General features: G+C 46.5%; 1 protein-coding gene across 1 annotated transcript; it reads left to right on the forward strand.

The window, feature by feature from the left end:
- Positions 1-320: 320 nt before the first annotated feature.
- LOC109769446 (F-box/LRR-repeat protein At2g43260-like) lies at positions 321-1,826 on the forward strand. Its single transcript, XM_020328191.1, has 2 exons — positions 321-1,341; positions 1,795-1,826. The coding sequence occupies exons 1-2, from the start codon at positions 321-323 to the stop codon at positions 1,824-1,826; spliced, it is 1,053 nt and encodes a 350-aa protein (XP_020183780.1).
- Positions 1,827-21,364: the final 19,538 nt, after the last annotated feature.

Raw genomic sequence — 21,364 nt, forward strand, 5'->3', positions numbered from 1 at the left:
GCGCATCTTGGTTGAAGACCCTAGGAGCTAAATTTTATTCCATTGCAACTCTCGCCCATCTTCCTAACGTCCACATGCACTTACCCTTGTAACTCTCACCCATACTTTTGGCTTCCACTGATTACCCCTTGTAGTAGCTCTTACATTTACATATTCATTATCCTAGGCAGCATCTCATCCTCGTTTGCTCGTCACCAAACAGTTGGTAAGCTCTTGTTCAATTTGATTTAGAGCAGTAAAAGCTACGTTTTCTTCCATTTATCTTACTAACGAGTTGAAGTTTTCTTTTGTCCATCATCGGCCATCATCAGCGTGAGGCCATGCCTGACAGCAACGGCCTGACAATCCTGGACGACCTGCCGGACGCGGTCATCTTCGGAGAGATACTGGTGCGGTTGCCGGCGAAGGATGTCTTCCGCTGTCGCGCCGTCCACAAGTCATGGCGTTGTGGCACCTCCAGCCGTAACTTCCTGACCGACCACCATCGCCGGCAGCCCAAGCTCCCGGTCATCTACTTCTTCAGGAGCGGCGAATGTGACTCGGCTTCTGACTTCCGTCGTTATGTCGTCTGCCCCAATAATGCGGGTATCAATATCGCCAATCGGAAGCTCGTGGATGTCCTCCCGCCTGAGGAAGCTGAGCGTCTGGTCACTATTCACGCAGCATGTGACGGACTCCTCATTGTCTCCAGCGCAGCCCACCAAGGATCCTTCTGCGTCTACAACCCTGCCACCCAACAGCGGACTCAGACACCACAGCTGGCACAATATTCTTCTGAAATTAGAATCGCCGGCTTCTACCGGCACCACACGAGCAGAGAGTACCGGGTACTCTACTGGAACCATTTGTTAGACGTTTACTGCATCCTCGCCTTGGGCTCTGAGGAGCCCCCAAGGTGCATCGGGTACCCGTTAGTGTTGTCATTTTCATTCCGGGAAGTGTTGTTGAAGGACCGGCTGGCCATCTCGCTTGCGCCGGTTCTCCACCGCGACAACCTGCACTGGTACGACAGCGGCATAGTGGTGTTCTGCACAACAACAGAAACGTTTCGACGGATGCGCGGCCCTGCCCTAGAGAGTCGTACTCCTATGGCGTGCTTGCTGGAGATGGAGGGCATGCTTGCCATGTGCACCAACGCAGAGGGCCTTGTCATAAACATCTGGGTGATGCAAGGATATGAGGCAGAGATCTGGGAGTCTAAGTACCTAATTAACTTGATGATAGCGGTGCCGAGGTGGCCGCTCCGTTCGATGCGTAGATTATTTAAGGTGGCTGTGGTGAATGAGCGTGAGCTACTGATCCAGTTTCCTGATGTGGACCTCAAGCTTTTCGACATTGATGGTAAGCTCATCGGAAATACGCGAAGTGAAGCGGCGGAAGTCTTTATGCTTACTCCTTATTTTCTTCAAGAGAACATTACTCCGCTTCCCTTCTTTGAGATGCAAGACCATCATGACAATGAGGAGTCCCCGTTAAGTATTTATGCCATATGTTGTAGAGCTATTCTGCTTTTAGTCTCAGGATGTGGCTTGAATGTCTTACTTGTTTTGTGTTATTTGTTGATATTTGGCCAAATATGGTTTTCCTTGGATAATATGTGATCATGGAAGTTTCAGAGGAATCAAATTGCTTATTTGTTGCTGGTTGATTAAAGACTGCAATTATCTAGTCAGTACCTACTCAAAGCAATTTAAACATCGGAGAAGAAGGCGTGTGTGATGGACTGCTAGTACATTCAGTAATTACCAGCTGGACGGTTAACTGATACACTTAGTCATGCTGGAAGTGCAATAGGTTGCGTCTACACAGGGAAATCCTTCGGGTAGAGGACCAGACTTAAGCACACTTTACACGTATTTGTCTTTTTTGTTTCTCTCAAATGACACAACATATAAACTTCAAACTTTGCAGAACAACAATACATTCTAACTACAATCTGGGAAAAAACCTTCAGATTTTTCATGCATTTTAAATGCTTAAAATAATATTTTTTGTCAAAAAAAATCTCATTTACTATATTTATATCAGACCAAAAAATCTGAAAGTTTTTTCACACATTGATGTTCTAATGTTTGTTCAATCTGCAAAGTTTGAAGTTCATACACAGAAAAATCTGCTTGTTGTAAGTTAGTTGGAGAATACGGATCTCAAACCAAGGCTGAAGGGTTGAGGATAAGAGGTTCCATGTAGCCTGAGCTACAAAGAAACTTTGTGTTTTTGATATCGACAGCTAGAACCCATGAGTTAGGGTGCAAGAATTTCACCCTGGCAGTCAGGTAAATAATATCGCTAGAATTATCGCTGCCAAAATAGGGGCCAGACACAATTAGGTTCTGCAAGCCTCGCAGCTCCTGGTCATCACCAGCGTCCGGTAGCAGCTCAGATTCGGTGTGCCCGTCGATGGTGACATCAAATGCTTGGAGTGTGCATTCCTTGTGCCAGTCATCATAAGAATCACTCAGGTCTGCGTCCACCTGGCGATAGTCCAGCTTTCCATCCGGGAGTAGTGACCTGTCTTCTTCGGACGAATCAGAAGCATTGATCTGCTTCATCGCAAAGTGGCACCGGCATGCCACGGAGCATGTCGCAAAAGATGATGCCTTATGTTGGTGATCACGCTGGATGACGATGTACTATCTCCATTAATTAATTCCTAGATATAAGATGTGGCAGTTTAAGTAACATGGTAGAGGATCTGATTACGGACCTCCATGAGCATCTTCACTGGGAAATCCCGCTGCGGCGACTTGACATGCAGCTTCTTGGAGGTCCAGACCTGTGTTCTGGTGTCGAACACGTGGAGCAGGAAGTTGTTGCCTGGGTTGTGTATGTGGGGAATGAGCGCGGCGACGGTGCAGCTGTCGTCGCCATCGCCGCACGGGACGATGCCAACCTGGTGGATCCAGCCGGTCCAGTTATCCGGGTGAGCCAGCATCTCGAGGTACGGCCGCCCGCGGTAGAGGAAGTAGTCCTAGTGTCCCGCTCGACGCTTGAGGATGGTGGTGGCGGTGTTGGTCGGGCGACCAAAGGTATGTGAGGAAGAGGATGAGATCGTCCACCATGGAGACGCGCGGGGATAAGGCCAAGTCCACCACGCGACCCCAAACGGATGTCCGTTTTGTCCGGATTCTGTCCGTTTGGATAGGACAATGAGGTCGTGTTCGGGCAGTTTTCGGGATGCGGTGGTCGTGCGCCCAGCGCGCGGACGCATCCCGGCCGCATCTTGTCCGCGTGCACATTTCTTTGCAAGTCCTTAACTTTATTTCATCATTCATTTTTGATACATGACAATACATGATCACATTTTAACTAGTAAAATAAGGCAAAAAAATTTAAGAACCACAAAAATACATTTAAGAAGATACCCAACTTTCATAACTGCTCCCTTATTGATCTGTGGAGGAGGCTTGACGTTGCACCCTCCTTTCTTCTTCAAGCCAGAAGTCGATGTTGCTTCCTCACACGTAGTCTCGTGCCTAGCCTCTAATCTAGGAACAAGTGCACTTGTCTCGTCTACAGCCTCTATGCTAGCTAAAAGTGCACGAACATGTACTAAATTTCGCTCTATCAATATATCGATGTACTCTTCTTCCCAATACCAAAACTTGCATCCATTCTACACAATAAAATTTGAAGTTAGCACAACTAGTCTAATCCGAAAGCACAAACCGAAACTAAAAAGAGCACATACCCCATCGTTTAAGCACTTGATGAACACCCATCCGGGATGTTCCGGCGTTGTAGACACGCGGCGCACGACCATCCTTGGGGCAGTGGTCACACTTAATGAGTGGCAACGGTGCGCCGACGAGCTTTTGGGCAAGCACCGAGCCCGGTCGGCCGCCATTCGTGTATCTGCCGGCGGACCACCGACGGTGCAGATCCGAGCGGCTAGAGGGCAAGCCACTGCCTGCATGTGGCCTTGCGGCCCTGCCAGGGCCTTCCGGCGATGTGCCCGGCCAGTCCATGGTGCGGCCCGGCCTCCCACAGCTGGGCGAGCTCACGACCGACCGGATCCGCCCCAAATCCGGTCGGCGGGTGCGCAAACCAGGTGGCCGTGGTTGGGTAGCTCGGCGGCGCCTTAGGGAAGGGGCTGGGCTACCTTTTAGCGTCCGAGCTGCACGGCTGCAATGGCAGCGGCGGCGGCGGCGAGGGGAAGAGTGGAGAAGGGTCGAGTGGGGTGCGGCCGGAGGGAGGGAGGGGCGGATAGAAAAAGGCCGGTCCTGTGCCACCGACGGGCGGGCCAGGGGAGGACACGCGCAGACGGCCGGCGCGTCCGCGTGGCGTCCGTTTCACCCCAAAAGCGGCGCAAACTTGGGCCGCGAATGGGTCGAAAGCGGACACAAAACGGACAAAAGTCCGTTTGCTCCCGCGTGCTGGGCCGCCCGCTTTATCTTTTTACTCCAAACGGACGGGGCCGGACAGGATAGGGTCGCGCGGTGGAGTTGGCCTAACGGTGGGGGCTCCCAGAAAAGGGACGTGGAGATCTTATCCTTGTCCTTCGTCCTGCCCATGGCAGTGGTGTGGTTGCGGTACTCGCTGATGTGGGTACAGGCGTGGAGTAGGTTCCAGGAAGGGCGAGCGGTGGACTCACCGGAGTGGGCGGCGACGGTGGACATGGGGCCGGAGCTGTCTTTCGGATTGGCGGCGTGCAGATCGTATGTGCGAATACTCTGTGCCCCCCGAAGAAAAAAAAGAATACTCTGAGCTGACGCGGTGACGAGCAATGGCGTGCGCGACGATGCAGGGAGTTAGGCCACCTACAAGGGCACGACCCAAGCGGATGTCCATTTTATTTGGAATCTATCCGATCGCAAAGGGGCACGAGTGTCAGTTTGCGGTCGTCCGCCCGTCGATACGCCCAAGTGGCTTGATGCATTTGACAAAAATGTTCGAATTTTAAACTTAAATTCAAATCTAAGAAAGGCATAAAAGCAATTTAAACACTATATATTACATTACGTCCAAAAGTCCCGGCCAAAATGTCCAACATGCATTAAACTTGAATTTAAACTAAAAAAACATTAAAAACAAATTTAAACTAAAAAGGAAACCCTAGATCGGCCGTCGCCGCTGTCCTGGCCATCTTCACAGCATGCCGTCGTCGCCGCCTTCCACGTCCGTGCTGAGGTCGCTGAAGGGTGGCGGCTGCCACAGGTGGTCGGGTAGCGCCTGCAGCGGTGGCGGCGGTTGTACTGTAGGGGGGGGGGGGGGGGCGGCACCTGCGGCAGCACGTGAGGCGATGACCACATATTGGCCCCCACCCGCATGGCCGGCCCTGACACCAACTCCGGCGTGATGGGCAACATCGTAGTCCACGTCAAGGACTGGCCCACCAAGGTCGGGTTCCATTGCGGCTCTGCGTCGTCTGGCTCCTCCATCTCCTTGAGCTCCGGGATGGCGACGTCGCCGGTGGCCGACAGTGCCATATGCACATCAAGGTTGTCCCACTGGGCGCGCTCGAACTCGACCTCCGAGTCCGCAAGCACCTTCCTCACAAGCTCCTCATCCTCCTCAGCCGTCATGGGTTGATGTGGTGGTGGCGGAGGCGGCGAGGGCATACGCGCATGCACAATGGCACGTTCGCGTGGATGAGGTGCGCTGGGAGGACGCTCATGGGAGACTGATACATCTTCAACCTATCTATAATTTTTTATTGTTCCATGTTGTTATATTATCATTTTTGGATGTTTTACATTCATTTTATAGCAACTTTATATCATTTTTTTTTGACTAGCCTATTGACATAATGCCCAGTGCCAGTTGTTGTTTTTTGCTTGTTTTTTACTTCGCAAAATATCCATATCAAACGGAGTCCAAACGCAACGAAACTTTTTGGAGATTTTTTTCTGCCCAGAAGACAACTTGGGGGCCAAGGAAGTGCACGAGGGAAGGCCCGTGGGGCCCACCACCTACCTGGGTGCGCCAGAGGTCCCTGGCGCGACCGGATGGGTGGTGGCGCCCACGGAGGTCCTTTCCACCACCTCTCAGCTCTATAAATACCCAAATATTCCAGAAACCCTAGGAGAGTTAGAGAAACACAATTCCAGCCGCCGCAAGTTTCAGAACCACAAGATCCAATATAGAGCCCTATTCCGGCACCTTGCTGGAGGGGAACACGGTCACGGAGGGGTTCATCATCCTCATTGGTGCTCCTTCGGTGATGCGTGAGTAGTTTACCACAGACATACGGGTCCGTAGGCAGTAGCTAGATGGCTTTTTCTCTCTTTTTGATTCTCAATACAATGTTCTCCTCGATGTTCTTGGAGATCTATTTGATGTAATGACTTTTTGGTGTGTTTGTTGGGATCCGATGAATTGCGAGTTTATGATCAGTTCTATCTAGGAATATTATTTCAGTCTTCTTTGATCTCTCATATGCATGATTATTATAGCCTCGTATTTCTTCTCGGAAACTTTGGTTTAGTTAGGCCAACTAGATTGATTTTTCTTGCAATGGGAAGAGGTGCTTTGTGATGGGTTAGATCTTGCGGTGTTCCCACCCAGTGACAGAAGGGGTTGCGAGGCATGCATGTATCGTTGCTATTAAGGATAAAAAGATGGGGTCTATTCCTACATGAATAGATCTTGTTTACATCATGTCATCATTCTTATTGCATTACTCCATTTCTCCATGAACTTAATACACTAGATGCATGCTGGATAGCGGTCCATGTGTGGAGTAATAGTAGTAGATGGAGGCAGGAGACGGTCTACTAATCTTGGATGTGATGCCTATATACATGATCATTGCCTTGGATATCGTCATAATTATTTGCTCTTCTATCAATTGCCCAACAGTAATTTGTTTACCCACGGTATGCTATTTACTCGAGAGAAGCCACTAGTGAAATCTGCAGCCCCCGGGTCTATTTTCTATCATATAGTTTTCAGATCTATTATTACAAAAACCCTAAAAAAATACCTTGCTGCACTTTTTCTTTATTTATTTTATTTTGTTTTTCAAGATCTATTTATCCAATCTCATACAATTTAATCTATCTCAATACCGTGGAGGGATTGACAACCCCTCTTGCGCGTTGGGTTGTGATGACCCACAAGTATAGGGGATCAATCATAGTCCTTTCGATAAGAGTTTCGAATCCAATGAGGAGCAGAAGGAAATGACAAGTGGTTTTCTGTAAGGTATTCTCTGCAAGCACTGAAATTATAAGTAACGAGTAGTTTGATAGCAAGATAATTTGTAACGAGCAAGTAACAGTAACGGTAACAAAAGTGTAGTAAGGTAGCCCAATCCTTTTGAGGCAAAGGACAGGCCACAACGATTTCGTATAATAAGCAAAGCGTTCTTGAGGGTACACGGGAATTTCATCTAGTCACTTTCATCATGTTGATTCGATTCGTGTTCGCTACTTTGATAATTTGCTATGCGGGTGGACCGGTGCTTAGGTGTTGTTCTTACTTTAACAAACCTCCTACTTATGATTAACCCCCTCGCAAGCATCCACAACTACGAGAAAAGTATTAAGATAAAATCTAACCATAGCATTAAACTTTTGGATCCAAATCAGCCCCTTACGAAGTAGCGCATAAACTAGGGTTTAAGCTTCTGACACTCTCGCAATCCATCATCTAATAACTACTCCACAATGCATTCCCTTAGGCCCTAATAAGGTGGAGTGTCATGTAGTCGACGTTCACATGACACCACTAAGGGAATCACAACATACATATCATCAAAATATCGAACACATATCAAGTTCACATGATTAATTGCAACAAGATTTCTCCCGTGACCTCAAGAACAAAAGTAAATACTCACAAATGATAATCATGCTCAATATTAGAGGGGTATTAAATAGTATAATGGATCTGAACATATAATCTTCCACCAAATAAACCATATAGTAATCAACTACAAGATGTAATCAACACTACTAGTCACCCACAAGCACCAATCTAAGGTTTTGGTACAAAGATTGAACACAACAGATGAACTAGGGTTTGAGAGGAGATGGTGTTGTTGAAGATGTTGATGGAGATTGCCCTCCCCAAGATGGGAGAGTTGTTGGTGATGACGATGACGATGATTTCCCCCTCCGGGAGGGAAGTTCCCCCGGCGGAATTGCTCCGACGGAGGGCAAAAGTGCTCCTGCCCAAGTTCCGCCTCGAGTCGGCGGCGCTTCGTCCCAAAAGTCCTCCTCTGATTTTTTTTCTACGTCAAAATGACTTATATATCAGAAGATGGGCACCGGAGGTGGGACGAGGAGGGCACAACCCACCAGGGCGCGCCTGGGCTCCCTGGCGCCCAGGTGGGTTGTGTCCACCTGGTGGGCCCCCTCTGGTAGTTATATGCTCCAATAATTCTTAAATATTCCATAAAAAAAATTCGTGAAGTTTTAGCTTATTTGGAGTTGTGCAGAATAGGTAGCTCTGACGTGCTTTTTCAGGTCCAGAATTCTAGCTGCCAGTATTCTCCCTCTTTTTGTAAACCTTGCATATTATGAGAGAAAAGAATTATGTTCTCGATGCACCGCTAGGTGACAAGCCCCCTCTTACTAATCTAAACGCTATGAACGTCTGGCAAACACGGTCTGATGACTACTCTATAATTCAGTGTGACATGCTTTACGGCTTAGAACCGGGACTTCAAAGACGTTTTGAACGTCATGGAGCATATGAGATGTTCCAAGAGTTGAAGTTGATATTTCAAGAAAATGCCTGGGTTGAGAGATATGAAGTCTCCAACAAGTTCTATAGCTGCAAGATGGAGGAGAACAGTTATGTCAGTGAGCACATACTCAAAATGTCTGGGGATTATAATCACTTGACTCAGCTGGGAGTTGATCTTCCAGTTGATTGTGTCATTGACAGAGTTCTTCAATCATCTTCAATCACTGCCACCAAGATACAAAGGCTTTGTGATGAACTATAATATGCAAGGGATGAACAAAACAATTCCCGAGCTCTTCGCAATGCTTAAGGCCGCGGAGGTAGAAATCAAGAAGAAGTATCAAGTGTTGATGGTTAACAAGACAACTAGTTTCAAGAAAAAGGGCAAAGGAAAGAAGGGGAACTTCAAGAAGAACGGCAAGCAAGTTGCTGATACGTCTCCAATGTATCTATAATTTTTCATTATTCCATGTTGTTTTATTATCAATCTTGGATGTTTTATAATCATTATTGTTGGAAATATGCCCTAGAGGCAATAATAAATGGTTATTATTATATTTATTTGTTCATGATAATTGTCTATTGTTCATGCTATAATTGTATTATCCGGAAATCGTAATACATGTGTGAATGCATAGACCACAACGTGTCCCTGGTAAGCCTCTAGTTGACTAGCTCGTTGATCAACAGATAGTCATGGGTTTCCTGACTATGGACATTGGATGTCATTGATAACGGGATCACATCATTAGGAGAATGATGTGATGGACAAGACCCAAACCTAAGCATAGCACAAAAGATCGTGTAGTTCGTTTGCTAGAGCTTTTCCAATGTCAAGTATCATTTCCTTAGACCATGAGATCGTGCAACTCCCGGATGCCGTAGGAGTGCTTTGGGTGTGCCAAACGTCACAACGTAACTGGGTGGCTATAAAGGTACACTACGGGTATCTCCGAAAGTGTCTGTTGGGTTGGCTCGGATCGAGACTGGGATTTGTCACTCCGTGTGACGGAGAGGTATCTCTGGGCCCACTCGGTAATGCATCATCATAATGAGCTCAATGTGACTAAGGAGTTAGCCACGGGATCATGCATTACGGTACGAGTAAAGAGACTTGCCGGTAACGAGATTGAACATGGTATTGGGATACCGACGATCGAATCTCGGGCAAGTAACATACCGATTGACAAAGGGAATTGTATACGGGATTGATTGAATCCTCGACATCGTGGTTCATCCGATGAGATCATCGTGGAACATGTGGGAGCCAACATGGGTATCCAGATCCCGCTGTTGGTTATTGACCGGAGAGGCGTCTCGGTCATGTCTGCATGTCTCCCGAACCCGTAGGGTCTACACACTTAAGGTTCGGTGACGCTAGGGTTGTAGAGATATGAGTATGCGGAAACCCGAAAGTTGTTCGGTGTCCCGGATGAGATCCCGGACGTCACAAGGAGTTCCGGAATGGTCCGGAGGTAAATAATTATATATAGGAAGTCAAGTTTCGGCCAACGGGAAAGTTTCGGGGGTTACCGGTATTGTACCGGGACCACCGGAAGGGTCCCGGGGGTCCACCGGGTGGGGCCACCTATCCCGGAGGGCCCCATGGGCTGAAGTGGGAAGGGAACCAGCCCTTAGTGGGCTGGGGCGCCCCCCATGGGCCTCCCTCCTGCGCCTAGGGTTGGAAACCCTAGGGTGGGGGGGGGGGCGCCCCACTTGCCTTGGGGGGCAAGTCTCCCCCCTGGCCGCCCCCCCCCCCCTTGAGATGGGATCCAGGCCGGCGCCCCCCCCCCCCCCTTGAGATGGGATCCAGGCCGGCGCCCCCCCTCCCAGGGGGCCTATATATAGTGGGGGGGGAGGGCAGCAATACCACAGCCCCTAGCACCTCCCTCTCCTCCTGCAACACCTCTCCCTCTCGCAAAAGCTTGGCGAAGCCCTGCCGAGATCCCGCTACATCCACCACCACGGCGTCGTGCTGGTGGATCTCCATCAACCTCTCCTTCCCCCTTGCTGGATCAAGAAGGAGGAGACGTCGCTGTTCCGTACGTGTGTTGAACGCGGAGGTGCTGTCCGTTCGGCACTCGGTCATCGGAGATTTGGATCACGGCGAGTACGACTCCATCAACCCCGTTCATTGGAACGCTTCCGCTCGCGATCTACAAGGGTATGTAGATGCACTCCTTTCCCCTCGTTGCTAGTATACTCCATAGATGGATCTTGGTGATGCGTAGGAAATTTTAAAATTCTGCTACGATCCCCAACAGTGGCATCATGAGCCAGGCCTATGCATAGTTACTATGCACGAGTAGAACACAAAGCAGTTGTGGGCGTAGATGTTGCCAATTCTTCTTGCCGCTACTAGTCTTATCTTGTTTCGGCGGTATTGTGGGATGAAGCGGCCCGGACGACCTTACACGTACGCTTACGTGAGACAGGTTCCACCGACTGACATGCCCTAGTTGCATAAGGTGGCTAGCGGGTGTCTGTCTCTCCCACTTTAGACGGAACGGATTCGATGAAAAGGGTCCTTATGAAGGGTAAATAGAAATTGGCATATCACGTTGTGGTTTTACGTAGGTAAGAAACGTTCTTGCTAGAAACCTATACAAGCCACGTAAAAACTTGCAACAACAATTAGAGGACGTCTAACTTGTTTTTGCAGCATGTGCCTTGTGATGTGATATGGCCAGAAGATGTGATGAATGATATATGTGATGTATGAGATTGATCATATTCTTGTAATAGGAATCACGACTTGCATGTCGATGAGTATGACAACCGGCAGGAGCCATAGGAGTTGTCTTTATTTTTTGTATGACCTGCGTGTCATTGAATAACGCCATGTAAATTACTTTACTTTATTGCTAAACGCGTTAGCCATAGAAGTAGAAGTAATCGTTGGCGTGACAACTTCATGAAGACACAATGATGGAGATCATGGTGTCATGCCGGTGACGAAGATGATCATGGTGCCCCGAAGATGGAGATCAAAGGAGCAAAATGATATTGGCCATATCATGTCACTATTTGATTGCATGTGATGTTTATCATGTTTTGCATCTTATTTGCTTAGAACGACGGTAGTAAGTAAGACGATCCCTTATAATAATTTCAAGAAAGTGTTCCCCCTAACTGTGCACCGTTGCGAAGGTTCGTTGTTTCGAAGCACCACGTGATGATCGGGTGTGATAGATTCTAACGTTCGCATACAACGGGTGTTGACGAGCCTAGCATGTACAGACATGGCCTCGGAACACACGCAATACACTTAGGTTGACTTGACGAGCCTAGCATGTACAGACATGGCCTCGGAACACGGAAGACCGAAAGGTTGAGCATGAGTCGTATAGAAGATACGATCAACATGGAGATGTTCACCGATCTTGACTAGTCCGTCTCACGTGATGATCGGACACGGCCTAGTTAACTCGGATCATGTTTCAATTAGATGACTAGAGGGATGTCTATCTGAGTGGGAGTTCATTGAATAATTTGATTAGATGAACTTAATTATCATGAACTTAGTCTAAAATCTTTACAATATGTCTTGTAGATCAAATGGCCCACGTTGTCCTCAACTTCAACGCGTTCCTAGAGAAAACCAAGCTGAAAGATGATGGCAGCAACTATACGGACTGGGTCCGGAACCTGAGGATCATCCTCATAGCTGCCAAGAAAGATTATGTCCTAGAAGCACCGCTAGGTGAAGCACCAATCCCAGAGAACCAAGACGTTATGAACGCTTGGCAATCACGTGCTGATGATTACTCCCTCGTTCAGTGCGGCATGCTTTACAACTTAGAACCGGGTCTCCAAAAGCGTTTTGAGAAACATGGAGCATATGAGATGTTCGAAGGGCTGAAAATGGTTTTCCAAGCTCATGCCCGGGTCGAGAGATATGAAGTCTCCGACAAGTTCTTCAGCTGTAAAATGGAGGAAAATAGTTCTGTTAGTGAGCACATACTCAGAATGTCTGGGTTACACAACCGCTTGTCTCAGCTGGGAGTTAATCTCTCGGATGACGCGGTCATTGACAGAATCCTTCAGTCGCTTCCACCAAGCTACAAGAGCTTTGTGATGAACTTCAATATGCAGGGGATGGAAAAGACCATTCCTGAGGTATATTCAATGCTGAAATCAGTGGAGGTGGAGATCAAAAAGGAACATCAAGTGTTGATGGTGAATAAAACCACTAAGTTCAAGAAAGGCAAGGGTAAGAAGAACTTCAAGAAGGACGGCAAGGGAGTTGCCGCGCCCGGCAAGCCAGTTGCCGGGAGGAAGTCAAAGAATGGACCCAAGCCTAAGACTGAGTGCTTTTATTGCAAGGGAAGTGGTCACTGGAAGCGGAATTGCCCCAAATACTTAGCGGACAAGAAGGCCGGCAACACCAAAGGTATATGTGATATACATGTAATTGATGTGTACCTTACCAGTACTCGTAGTAGCTCCTGGGTATTTGATACCGGTGAGGTTGCTCATATTTGTAACTCAAAACAGGAGTTGCGGAATAAGCGGAGACTGGCGAAGGACGAGGTGATGATGCGCGTCGGGAATGGTTCCAAGGTCGATGTGATCGCCGTCGGCACGCTACCTCTACATTTACCTACGGGATTAGTTTTAAACCTCAATAATTGTTATTTAGTGCCAGCTTTGAGCATGAACATTGTATCTGGATCTCGTTTAATGCGAGATGGCTACTCATTTAAATCCGAGAATAATGGTTGTTCTATTTATATGAGAGATATGTTTTATGGTCATGCCCCGCTGGTCAATGGTTTATTCTTGATGAATCTCGAACGTGATGTTACACATATTCATAGTGTGAATACCAAAAGATGTAAAGTTGATAACGATAGTCCCACATACTTGTGGCACTGCCGCCTTGGTCACATTGGTGTCAAACGCATGAAGAAGCTCCATGCAGATGGACTTTTGGAGTCTCTTGATTACGAATCATTTGACACATGCGAACCATGCCTCATGGGTAAGATGACCAAGACTCCGTTCTCCGGAACAATGGAGCGAGCAACCAACTTATTGGAAATCATTCATACCGATGTGTGCGGTCCAATGAGTGTTGAGGCTCGCGGAGGATATCGTTTTGTTCTCACTCTCACTGATGACTTAAGTAGATATGGGTATGTCTACCTAATGAAACACAAGTCTGAAACCTTTGAAAAGTTCAAGGAATTTCAGAGTGAGGTTGAGAATCAACGTGACAGGAAAATAAAATTCTTACGATCAGATCATGGTGGAGAATATTTAAGTCACGAATTTGGTACGCACTTAAGGAAATGTGGAATCGTTTCACAACTCACGCCGCCTGGAACACCTCAGCGAAACGGTGTGTCCGAACGTCGTAATCGCACTCTATTGGATATGGTGCGATCTATGATGTCTCTTACCGATCTACCGCTCTCATTTTGGGGCTATGCTTTAGAGACTGCCGCATTCACTTTAAATAGGGCTCCGTCGAAATCCGTTGAGACGACACCGTATGAATTATGGTTTGGGAAGAAACCTAAGCTGTCGTTTCTAAAAGTTTGGGGATGTGATGCTTATGTCAAGAAACTTCAACCTGAAAAGCTCGAACCCAAGTCGGAGAAATGCGTCTTCATAGGATACCCTAAGGAAACTATTGGGTATACCTTTTACCTCAGATCCGAAGGCAAGATCTTCGTTGCCAAGAACGGGTCCTTTCTGGAGAAAGAGTTTCTCTCGAAAAAATTGAGTGGGAGGAAAGTGGAACTTGATGAGGTTATAGTCACCCCTTCCGAACCGGAAAGTAGCGCAGCGCGGGAAGATGTTCCTGTGGTGCCTACACCGACTGGGGAGGAAGTTAATGATGATGATCATGAAGCTATGGATCAAGTTACTACTGAACTTCGTAGGTCCACAAGGACACGTTCCGCACCAGAGTGGTACGGCAACCCTGTCCTGGAAATCATATTGTTAGACAACGGTGAACCTTCAAACTATGAAGAAGCGATGGCGGGCCCGGATTCTGACAAATGGCTAGAAGCCATGAAATCCGAGATAGGATCCATGAATGAAAACGAAGTATGGACTTTGACTAACTTGCCCGATGATCGGCGAGCCATAGAAAATAAATGGATCTTTAAGAAGAAGACAGACGCGGATGGTAATGTGACCATCTATAAGGCTCGACTTGTCGCTAAGGGTTATCGACAAGTTCAAGGGGTTGACTACGATGAGACTTTCTCACCCGTAGCGAAGCTGAAGTCCGTCCGAATCATGTTAGCAATTGCCGCATTCTATGATTATGAGATATGGCAAATGGACGTCAAAACGGCATTCCTTAACGGCTTTCTTAAGGAAGAATTGTATATGATGCAGCCGGAAGGTTTTGTTGATCCTAAGAATGCTAACAAGGTATGCAAGCTCCAGCGCTCCATCTATGGACTGGTGCAAGCATCTCGGAGTTGGAACATTCATTTTGATGAGATGATCAGAGCGTTTGGGTTTACACAGACTTATGGAGAAGCCTGTGTTTACAAGAAAGTGAGTGGGAGCTCTGCAACATTTCTCTTATTATATGTGGATGACATACTATTGATGGGAAATGATATAGAATTCTTGGAAAGTATAAAGGCCTATTTGAATAAGTGTTTTTCAATGAAGGACCTTGGAGAAGCTGCTTATATATTAGGCATCAAGATCTATAGAGATAGATCAAGACGCCTCATTGGTCTTTCACAGAGTACGTACCTTGACAAGATATTGAAGAAGTTCAATATGGATCAGTCCAAGAAGGGGTTCTTGCCTGTATTGCAAGGTGTGCAATTGAGCACGGCTCAATGCCCGACCACGGCAGAAGATAGAGAAAAGATGAGTGTCATCCCCTATACCTCGGCCATAGGGTCTATTATGTATGCCATGCTGTGTACCAGACCTGATGTAAACCTTGCCATAAGTTTGGTAGGAAGGTACCAAAGTAATCCCGGCATGGAACACTGGACAGTGGTCAAGAATATCCTGAAGTGCCTGAAGAGGACTAAGGATATGTTTCTTGTTTATGGAGGTGACGAAGAGCTCGTCGTAAAGGGTTATGTCGACGCTAGCTTCGACACAGATCTGGATGACTCGAAGTCACAAACCGGATACATGTATATTTTGAATGGAGGAGCAGTAAGCTGGTGCAGTTGCAAGCAAAGCGTCGTGGCGGGATCTACATGTGAAGCGGAGTACATGGCGGCCTCAGAGGCAGCACAGGAAGCAGTCTGGATAAAGGAGTTCATTACCAACCTAGGTGTGATTCCCAATGCGTCGGGCCCGATGACTCTCTTCTGTGACAACACTAGAGCTATTGCCCTTGCCAAGGAGCCCAGGTTTCACAGGAAGACCAGGCATATCAAGCGTCGCTTCAACTCCATTCGTGAAAGTGTTCAGAATGGAGACATAGATATTTGTAAAGTACATACGGACCTGAATGTAGCAGATCCGTTGACTAAACCTCTCCCTAGAGCAAAACATGATCAACACCAGAACGCTATGGGTGTTCGATTCATCACAATGTAACTAGATTATTGACTCTAGTGCAAGTGGGAGACTGTTGGAAATATGCCCTAGAGGCAATAATAAATGGTTATTATTATATTTCTTTGTTCATGATAATTGTCTATTGTTCATGCTATAATTGTATTATCCGGAAATCGTAATACATGTGTAAATGCATAGACCACAACGTGTCCCTAGTAAGCCTCTAGTTGACTAGCTCGTTGATCAACAGATAGTCATGGGTTTCCTGACTATGGACATTGGATGTCATTGATAACGGGATCACATCATTAGGAGAATGATGTGATGGACAAGACCCAAACCTAAGCATAGCATAAAAGATCGTGTAGTTCGTTTGCTAGAGCTTTTCCAATGTCAAGTATCATTTCCTTAGACCATGAGATCGTGCAACTCCCGGATGCCGTAGGAGTGCTTTGGGTGTGCCAAACGTCACAACGTAACTGGGTGACTATAAAGGTACACTACGGGTATCTCCGAAAGTGTCTGTTGGGTTGGCTCGGATCGAGACTGGGATTTGTCACTCCGTGTGACGGAGAGGTATCTCTGGGCCCACTCGGTAATGCATCATCATAATGAGCTCAATGTGACTAAGGAGTTAGCCATGGGATCATGCATTACGGTACGAGTAAAGAGACTTGCCGGTAACGAGATTGAACATGGTATTGGGCAAATAACATACCGATTGACAAAGGGAATTGTATACGGGATTGATTGAATCCTCGACATCGTGGTTCATCCGATGAGATCATTGTGGAACATGTGGGAGCCAACATGGGTATCCAGATCCCGCTGTTGGTTATTGACCGGAGAGGCGTCTCGGTCATGTCTGCATGTCTCCCGAACCCGTAGGGTCTACACACTTAAGGTTCGGTGACGCTAGGGTTGTAGAGATATGAGTATGCGGAAACCCGAAAGTTGTTCGGAGTCCCGGATGAGATCCCGGACGTCACGAGGAGTTCCGGAATGGTCCGGAGGTAAAGAATTATATATAGGAAGTCAAGTTTCGGCCAACGGGAAAGTTTTGGGGGTTACCGGTATTGTACCGGGACCACCGGAAGGGTCCCGGGGGTCCACCGGGTGGGGCCACCTATCCCGGAGGGCCCCATGGGCTGAAGTGGGAAGGGAACCAGCCCTTAGTGGGCTGGGGCGCCCCCCATGGGCCTCCCCCCTGCGCCTAGGGTTGGAAACCCTAGGGTGGGGGGGCGCCCCACTTGCCTTGGGGGGCAAGTCTCCCCCCTGGCCGCCGCCCCCCTTGAGATGGGATCCAGGCCGGCGCCCCCCCCTCCCAGGGGGCCTATATATAGTGGGGGGGAGGGAGGGCAGCAATACTACAGCCCCTGGCGCCTCCCTCTCCTCCTGCAACACCTCTCCCTCTCGCAAAAGCTTGGTGAAGCCCTGCCGAGATCCCGCTACATTCACCACCACGCCGTCGTGCTGCTGGATCTCCATCAACCTCTCCTTCCCCCTTGCTGGATCAAGAAGGAGGAGACGTCGTTGTTCCATACGTGTGTTGAACGCGGAGGTGCCGTCCGTTCGACACTCGGTCATCGGTGATTTGGATCACCGCGAGTACGGCTCCATCAACCCCGTTCATTGGAACGCTTCCGCTCGCGATCTACAAGGGTATGTAGATGCACTCCTTTCACCTCGTTGCTAGTATACTCCATAGATGGATCTTGGTGATGCGTAGGAAATTTTCAAATTCTGCTACGATCCCCAACAATTATATAGTCATTTTATATCATTTTTTGGTACTAACCTATTGACATAGTGCCAACTGCCAGTTGCTATTTTCTGCATGTTTTTTACATCGCAGGAAATCAATATCATATGGAGTCCAAATGCCATGCCAATTTACGATGATTTTTTATGGACCAAAAGGAAGAAGATGGGCCCTGGTTGCACCTGGGGGGAGTCCCGAGGAGGGGACAACCCACCAGGGTGCGCCAAGAGGCCCAGGCGCGCCCTGGTGGGTTGTGCCCACCTCGGGTGCCCCCTCGACCGACTCTTTGCTCTATAAATACCCCAATATTCCAGAAAACCTAGGGGAGTCGACGAAATATTCATCCAGCCGCCGCAGAGTCCAGAACCACCAGATCCAATCTAGACACCATCACGGAGGGGTTCACCACTTTCATTGGTGCCTCTCCGATGATGCGTGAGTAGTTCTTTGTAGACCTTCGGGTCCGTAGTTAGTAGCTAGATGGCTTCCTCTCTCTCTCTCTTGATTATCAATACAATGGTCTCTTGGAGATCCATATGATGTAAGTCTTATGGCGGTGTGTTTGTTGGGATCTGACGAACTTCGAGTTTATGATCAGTTATATCTTTTTATATCCATGAAAGTTATTTGAGTTCTTTGACCTCTTATATGCGTGATCTCTTATAGCCTGGTATTTCTTCTCCGATATTTGGGTTTTGTTTGGCAACTTGATCTATTTATGTTGCAATGGGAAGAGGTGCCCGGTAGTGGGTTCGATCTTACGGTGCTTGATCCTAGTGACAGAAAGGGAACCGACATGTATGTATCATTGCTACTAAGGATAAAAAGATAGGATCCATATCTGCCGCAATAGATAAACGGATCCTGTCTACATCATGTTATCGTTCTTAATGCATTACTCCGTTTTCCATGAACTTAATACATTAGATGCATGCTGGATAGCGGTCGATGTGTGGAGTAATAGTAGTAGATGCAGGCAGCAGTCGGTCTACTAATCTTGGACGTGATGCCTATGTAATGATCATTGCCTGGATATCGCCATGATTATTTGAAGTTCTATCAATTGCCCAACAGTAATTTGTTTACCCACCATTTGCTATTTTTCTCGAGAGAAGCCACTAGTGAAACCTACGACCCCCGGGTCTTCTTTCTCATATATTTGCCTTGCGATCTACTTTTTCCTTGCGTTTATTTTCAGATCTATTAAACCAAAAAAAATACAAAAATACCTTGCTGCAATTTATTTGTTCCGCAATCTATTTATCCCATCTACAAATTTACCTCACGTCCTTTGCCTATCTTGAGGCGCCGTACCCCGAAAGGGATTGACAACCCCTTTAACACGTTGGGTTGCGAGGTGTTGTTCTTTGTGTGCAAGGGCTGTTTACGTTGTGTTGCTTGGTTCTCCGACTAGTTCGATAACCTTGGTTTCATATCTGATGGAAATACCTACCACCGTTGTGCTGCATCATCCCTTCCTCTTTGGGGAAATGCCGATGTAGCTTCAAGCGACATCAAAAGGAATTTCTGGCGCTGTTGATGGGGAGGATCTTCAACATAACCAGGTTCCTAATCACAAATCTCATCTCCTTACAATTTACATTATTTGCCTCTCGTTTTCCTCCCCCCCCCCCCCACTTCACAAAAAATTGCCATTTTATCTGCCTCTCTTTTTCCGTTCGCCGTTTTCTTCTCAGATCTATCCTTTGCTTGCAATCATGAGTGATTTCGGTATGGCACCAACAGATGATGGCCTAACTCCTAAATTTGGACGTATGGGCAATCTGGATGCTAAACCTTTTATCTTGGGGCAAGGGAAATGTTATGGGAAAAGAACGTATTCAAGAATTTTTCAATTCTGTTGGGAATCTAAGTCTTGATGATGCTCCTATACTTAAAACTACTAGATCTTATGCGGATGCTATTTCAGCACTAGTTCTGAAACCTGAAAGTAAATTTATTCATACACATCGTACTTTACAAAGATTATTTTTTGAGCTCCCCGACATAAAGAATCCTAGGGCCAAAAAGTTGGCCACTCTCGTTCTTATAAATGAATTTGACTACATAATACGGGAAGCTAGGGAAATCTTTGATTTTATGGTTTGAATCATGAAAAACCCGTGATAGATGAAATTCTTTACAATAGTGATTATGCACTAAGGAATTTTCTTGGGGATAATAAGATCTTTGATGAGAATCTTAAAAAGGAAGTCCCCGTTCTAGATATAATCCAACAAGTTTTTAATAATGTTAATCAACACTCCTCTTGGATTGTTGCGGGTAATCAAAGGGGTTGTGATGAAAACCAACTAAGAAATGCTAAAGTTTACATGGATAATATGTTTTATGTTGTGTTTACAAAACCCCATGATGAAAATACTTCTAATAAAATTAAGAAGAAAAAAGATGACAAAACTTAGATCCTTGCTTAATGCCTAGCTAAGGGCGTAAAACTATAGCGCTTGTTGGGAGGCAACCCAATGAATAAAATTTATTTTTGCTTTTTGCTTTCTGTTCTTGAGTGTTAGCACAACTATGCTACTGTTATGATTGTGTTTTTGTGTTTTAATTAGTGTTTGTGCCAAGTAAAGCCTTTAGGATCTTCTGGGCTGATAGTTGTTTGATCTTGCTGAAAAAGACAGAAACTTTGTGCTCACGAAAATAATTATCATAAATCACAGAAAAGATCTTTTGCCCTGATTCTTTTTGTAGAATATTAATACAAATTATGATGGTCGCCCTAATTTTGTAGAGTTTTTGGAGTTACAGAAGTATTCGAAAGTTCGAGATTACTACAGACTGTTCTGTTTTGACAGATTCTGTTTTCTTTGTGTTGTGTGCTTATTTTGATGGCTCTATGGTTTTCTTTGATGAGTTTTTGCCACAGGAAAGTTGGAATACAGTAGATATAATACAAAAGCAAAATAAGAATTGGTTTGACACAGCACTTATAGTAGTGGTTTGCTTTCTTTTACTAACGGATCTCACAAGGGTTTTGTTGAGTTTTGTGTGATTGAAGTTTTCAAGTTTTGGGCTATCTTACGATGGATGAAAGAAGGATAGAAGAGCCTAAGCTTGGGGATGCCCCAGCATCCCACGCTATTGTCCAAGAATGAGAAACCAACTAAGCTTGGGGATGCCCCCGAGTGGCATCCCCTCTTTCTTCTAACGACCATCGGTATTTTACTCGAGACTATATTTTTATTCGTCACATGATATGTGTTTTGCTTGGAGCGTCTTGTATGATATGTGTCTTTGCTTGTTTTATTTTGTGTTTTAAGTCATCAATCCTTGCTGGACACACCTATTTGATAGAGCCAAAATTATGCCATGACTTGTTAGAATTGCTCTCTATGCTTCACTTCAATTTCTATGAGCAATGGACTTGCTCTAGTGCTTCACTTATATCTTTTTGAGCACGGTGTGCTTAGTATTTTTGAAGAAATGCTCTATTTCTTCACTTAG

This window comes from Aegilops tauschii, chromosome 5, assembly GCF_002575655.3.
Source record: "Aegilops tauschii subsp. strangulata cultivar AL8/78 chromosome 5, Aet v6.0, whole genome shotgun sequence".
Lineage (NCBI taxonomy): Eukaryota > Viridiplantae > Streptophyta > Magnoliopsida > Poales > Poaceae > Aegilops > Aegilops tauschii.

Bases quoted from the DNA above. Each gene is read 5' to 3' on its own strand.
- LOC109769446 (XM_020328191.1), top strand. From the start codon at position 321: ATGCCTGACAGCAACGGCCTGACAATCCTGGACGACCTGCCGGACGCG. The intron at 1,342-1,794 runs GTAAGCTCATCG...GAAGTGCAATAG, and splicing joins CAAGCTTTTCGACATTGATG to GTTGCGTCTACACAGGGAAA.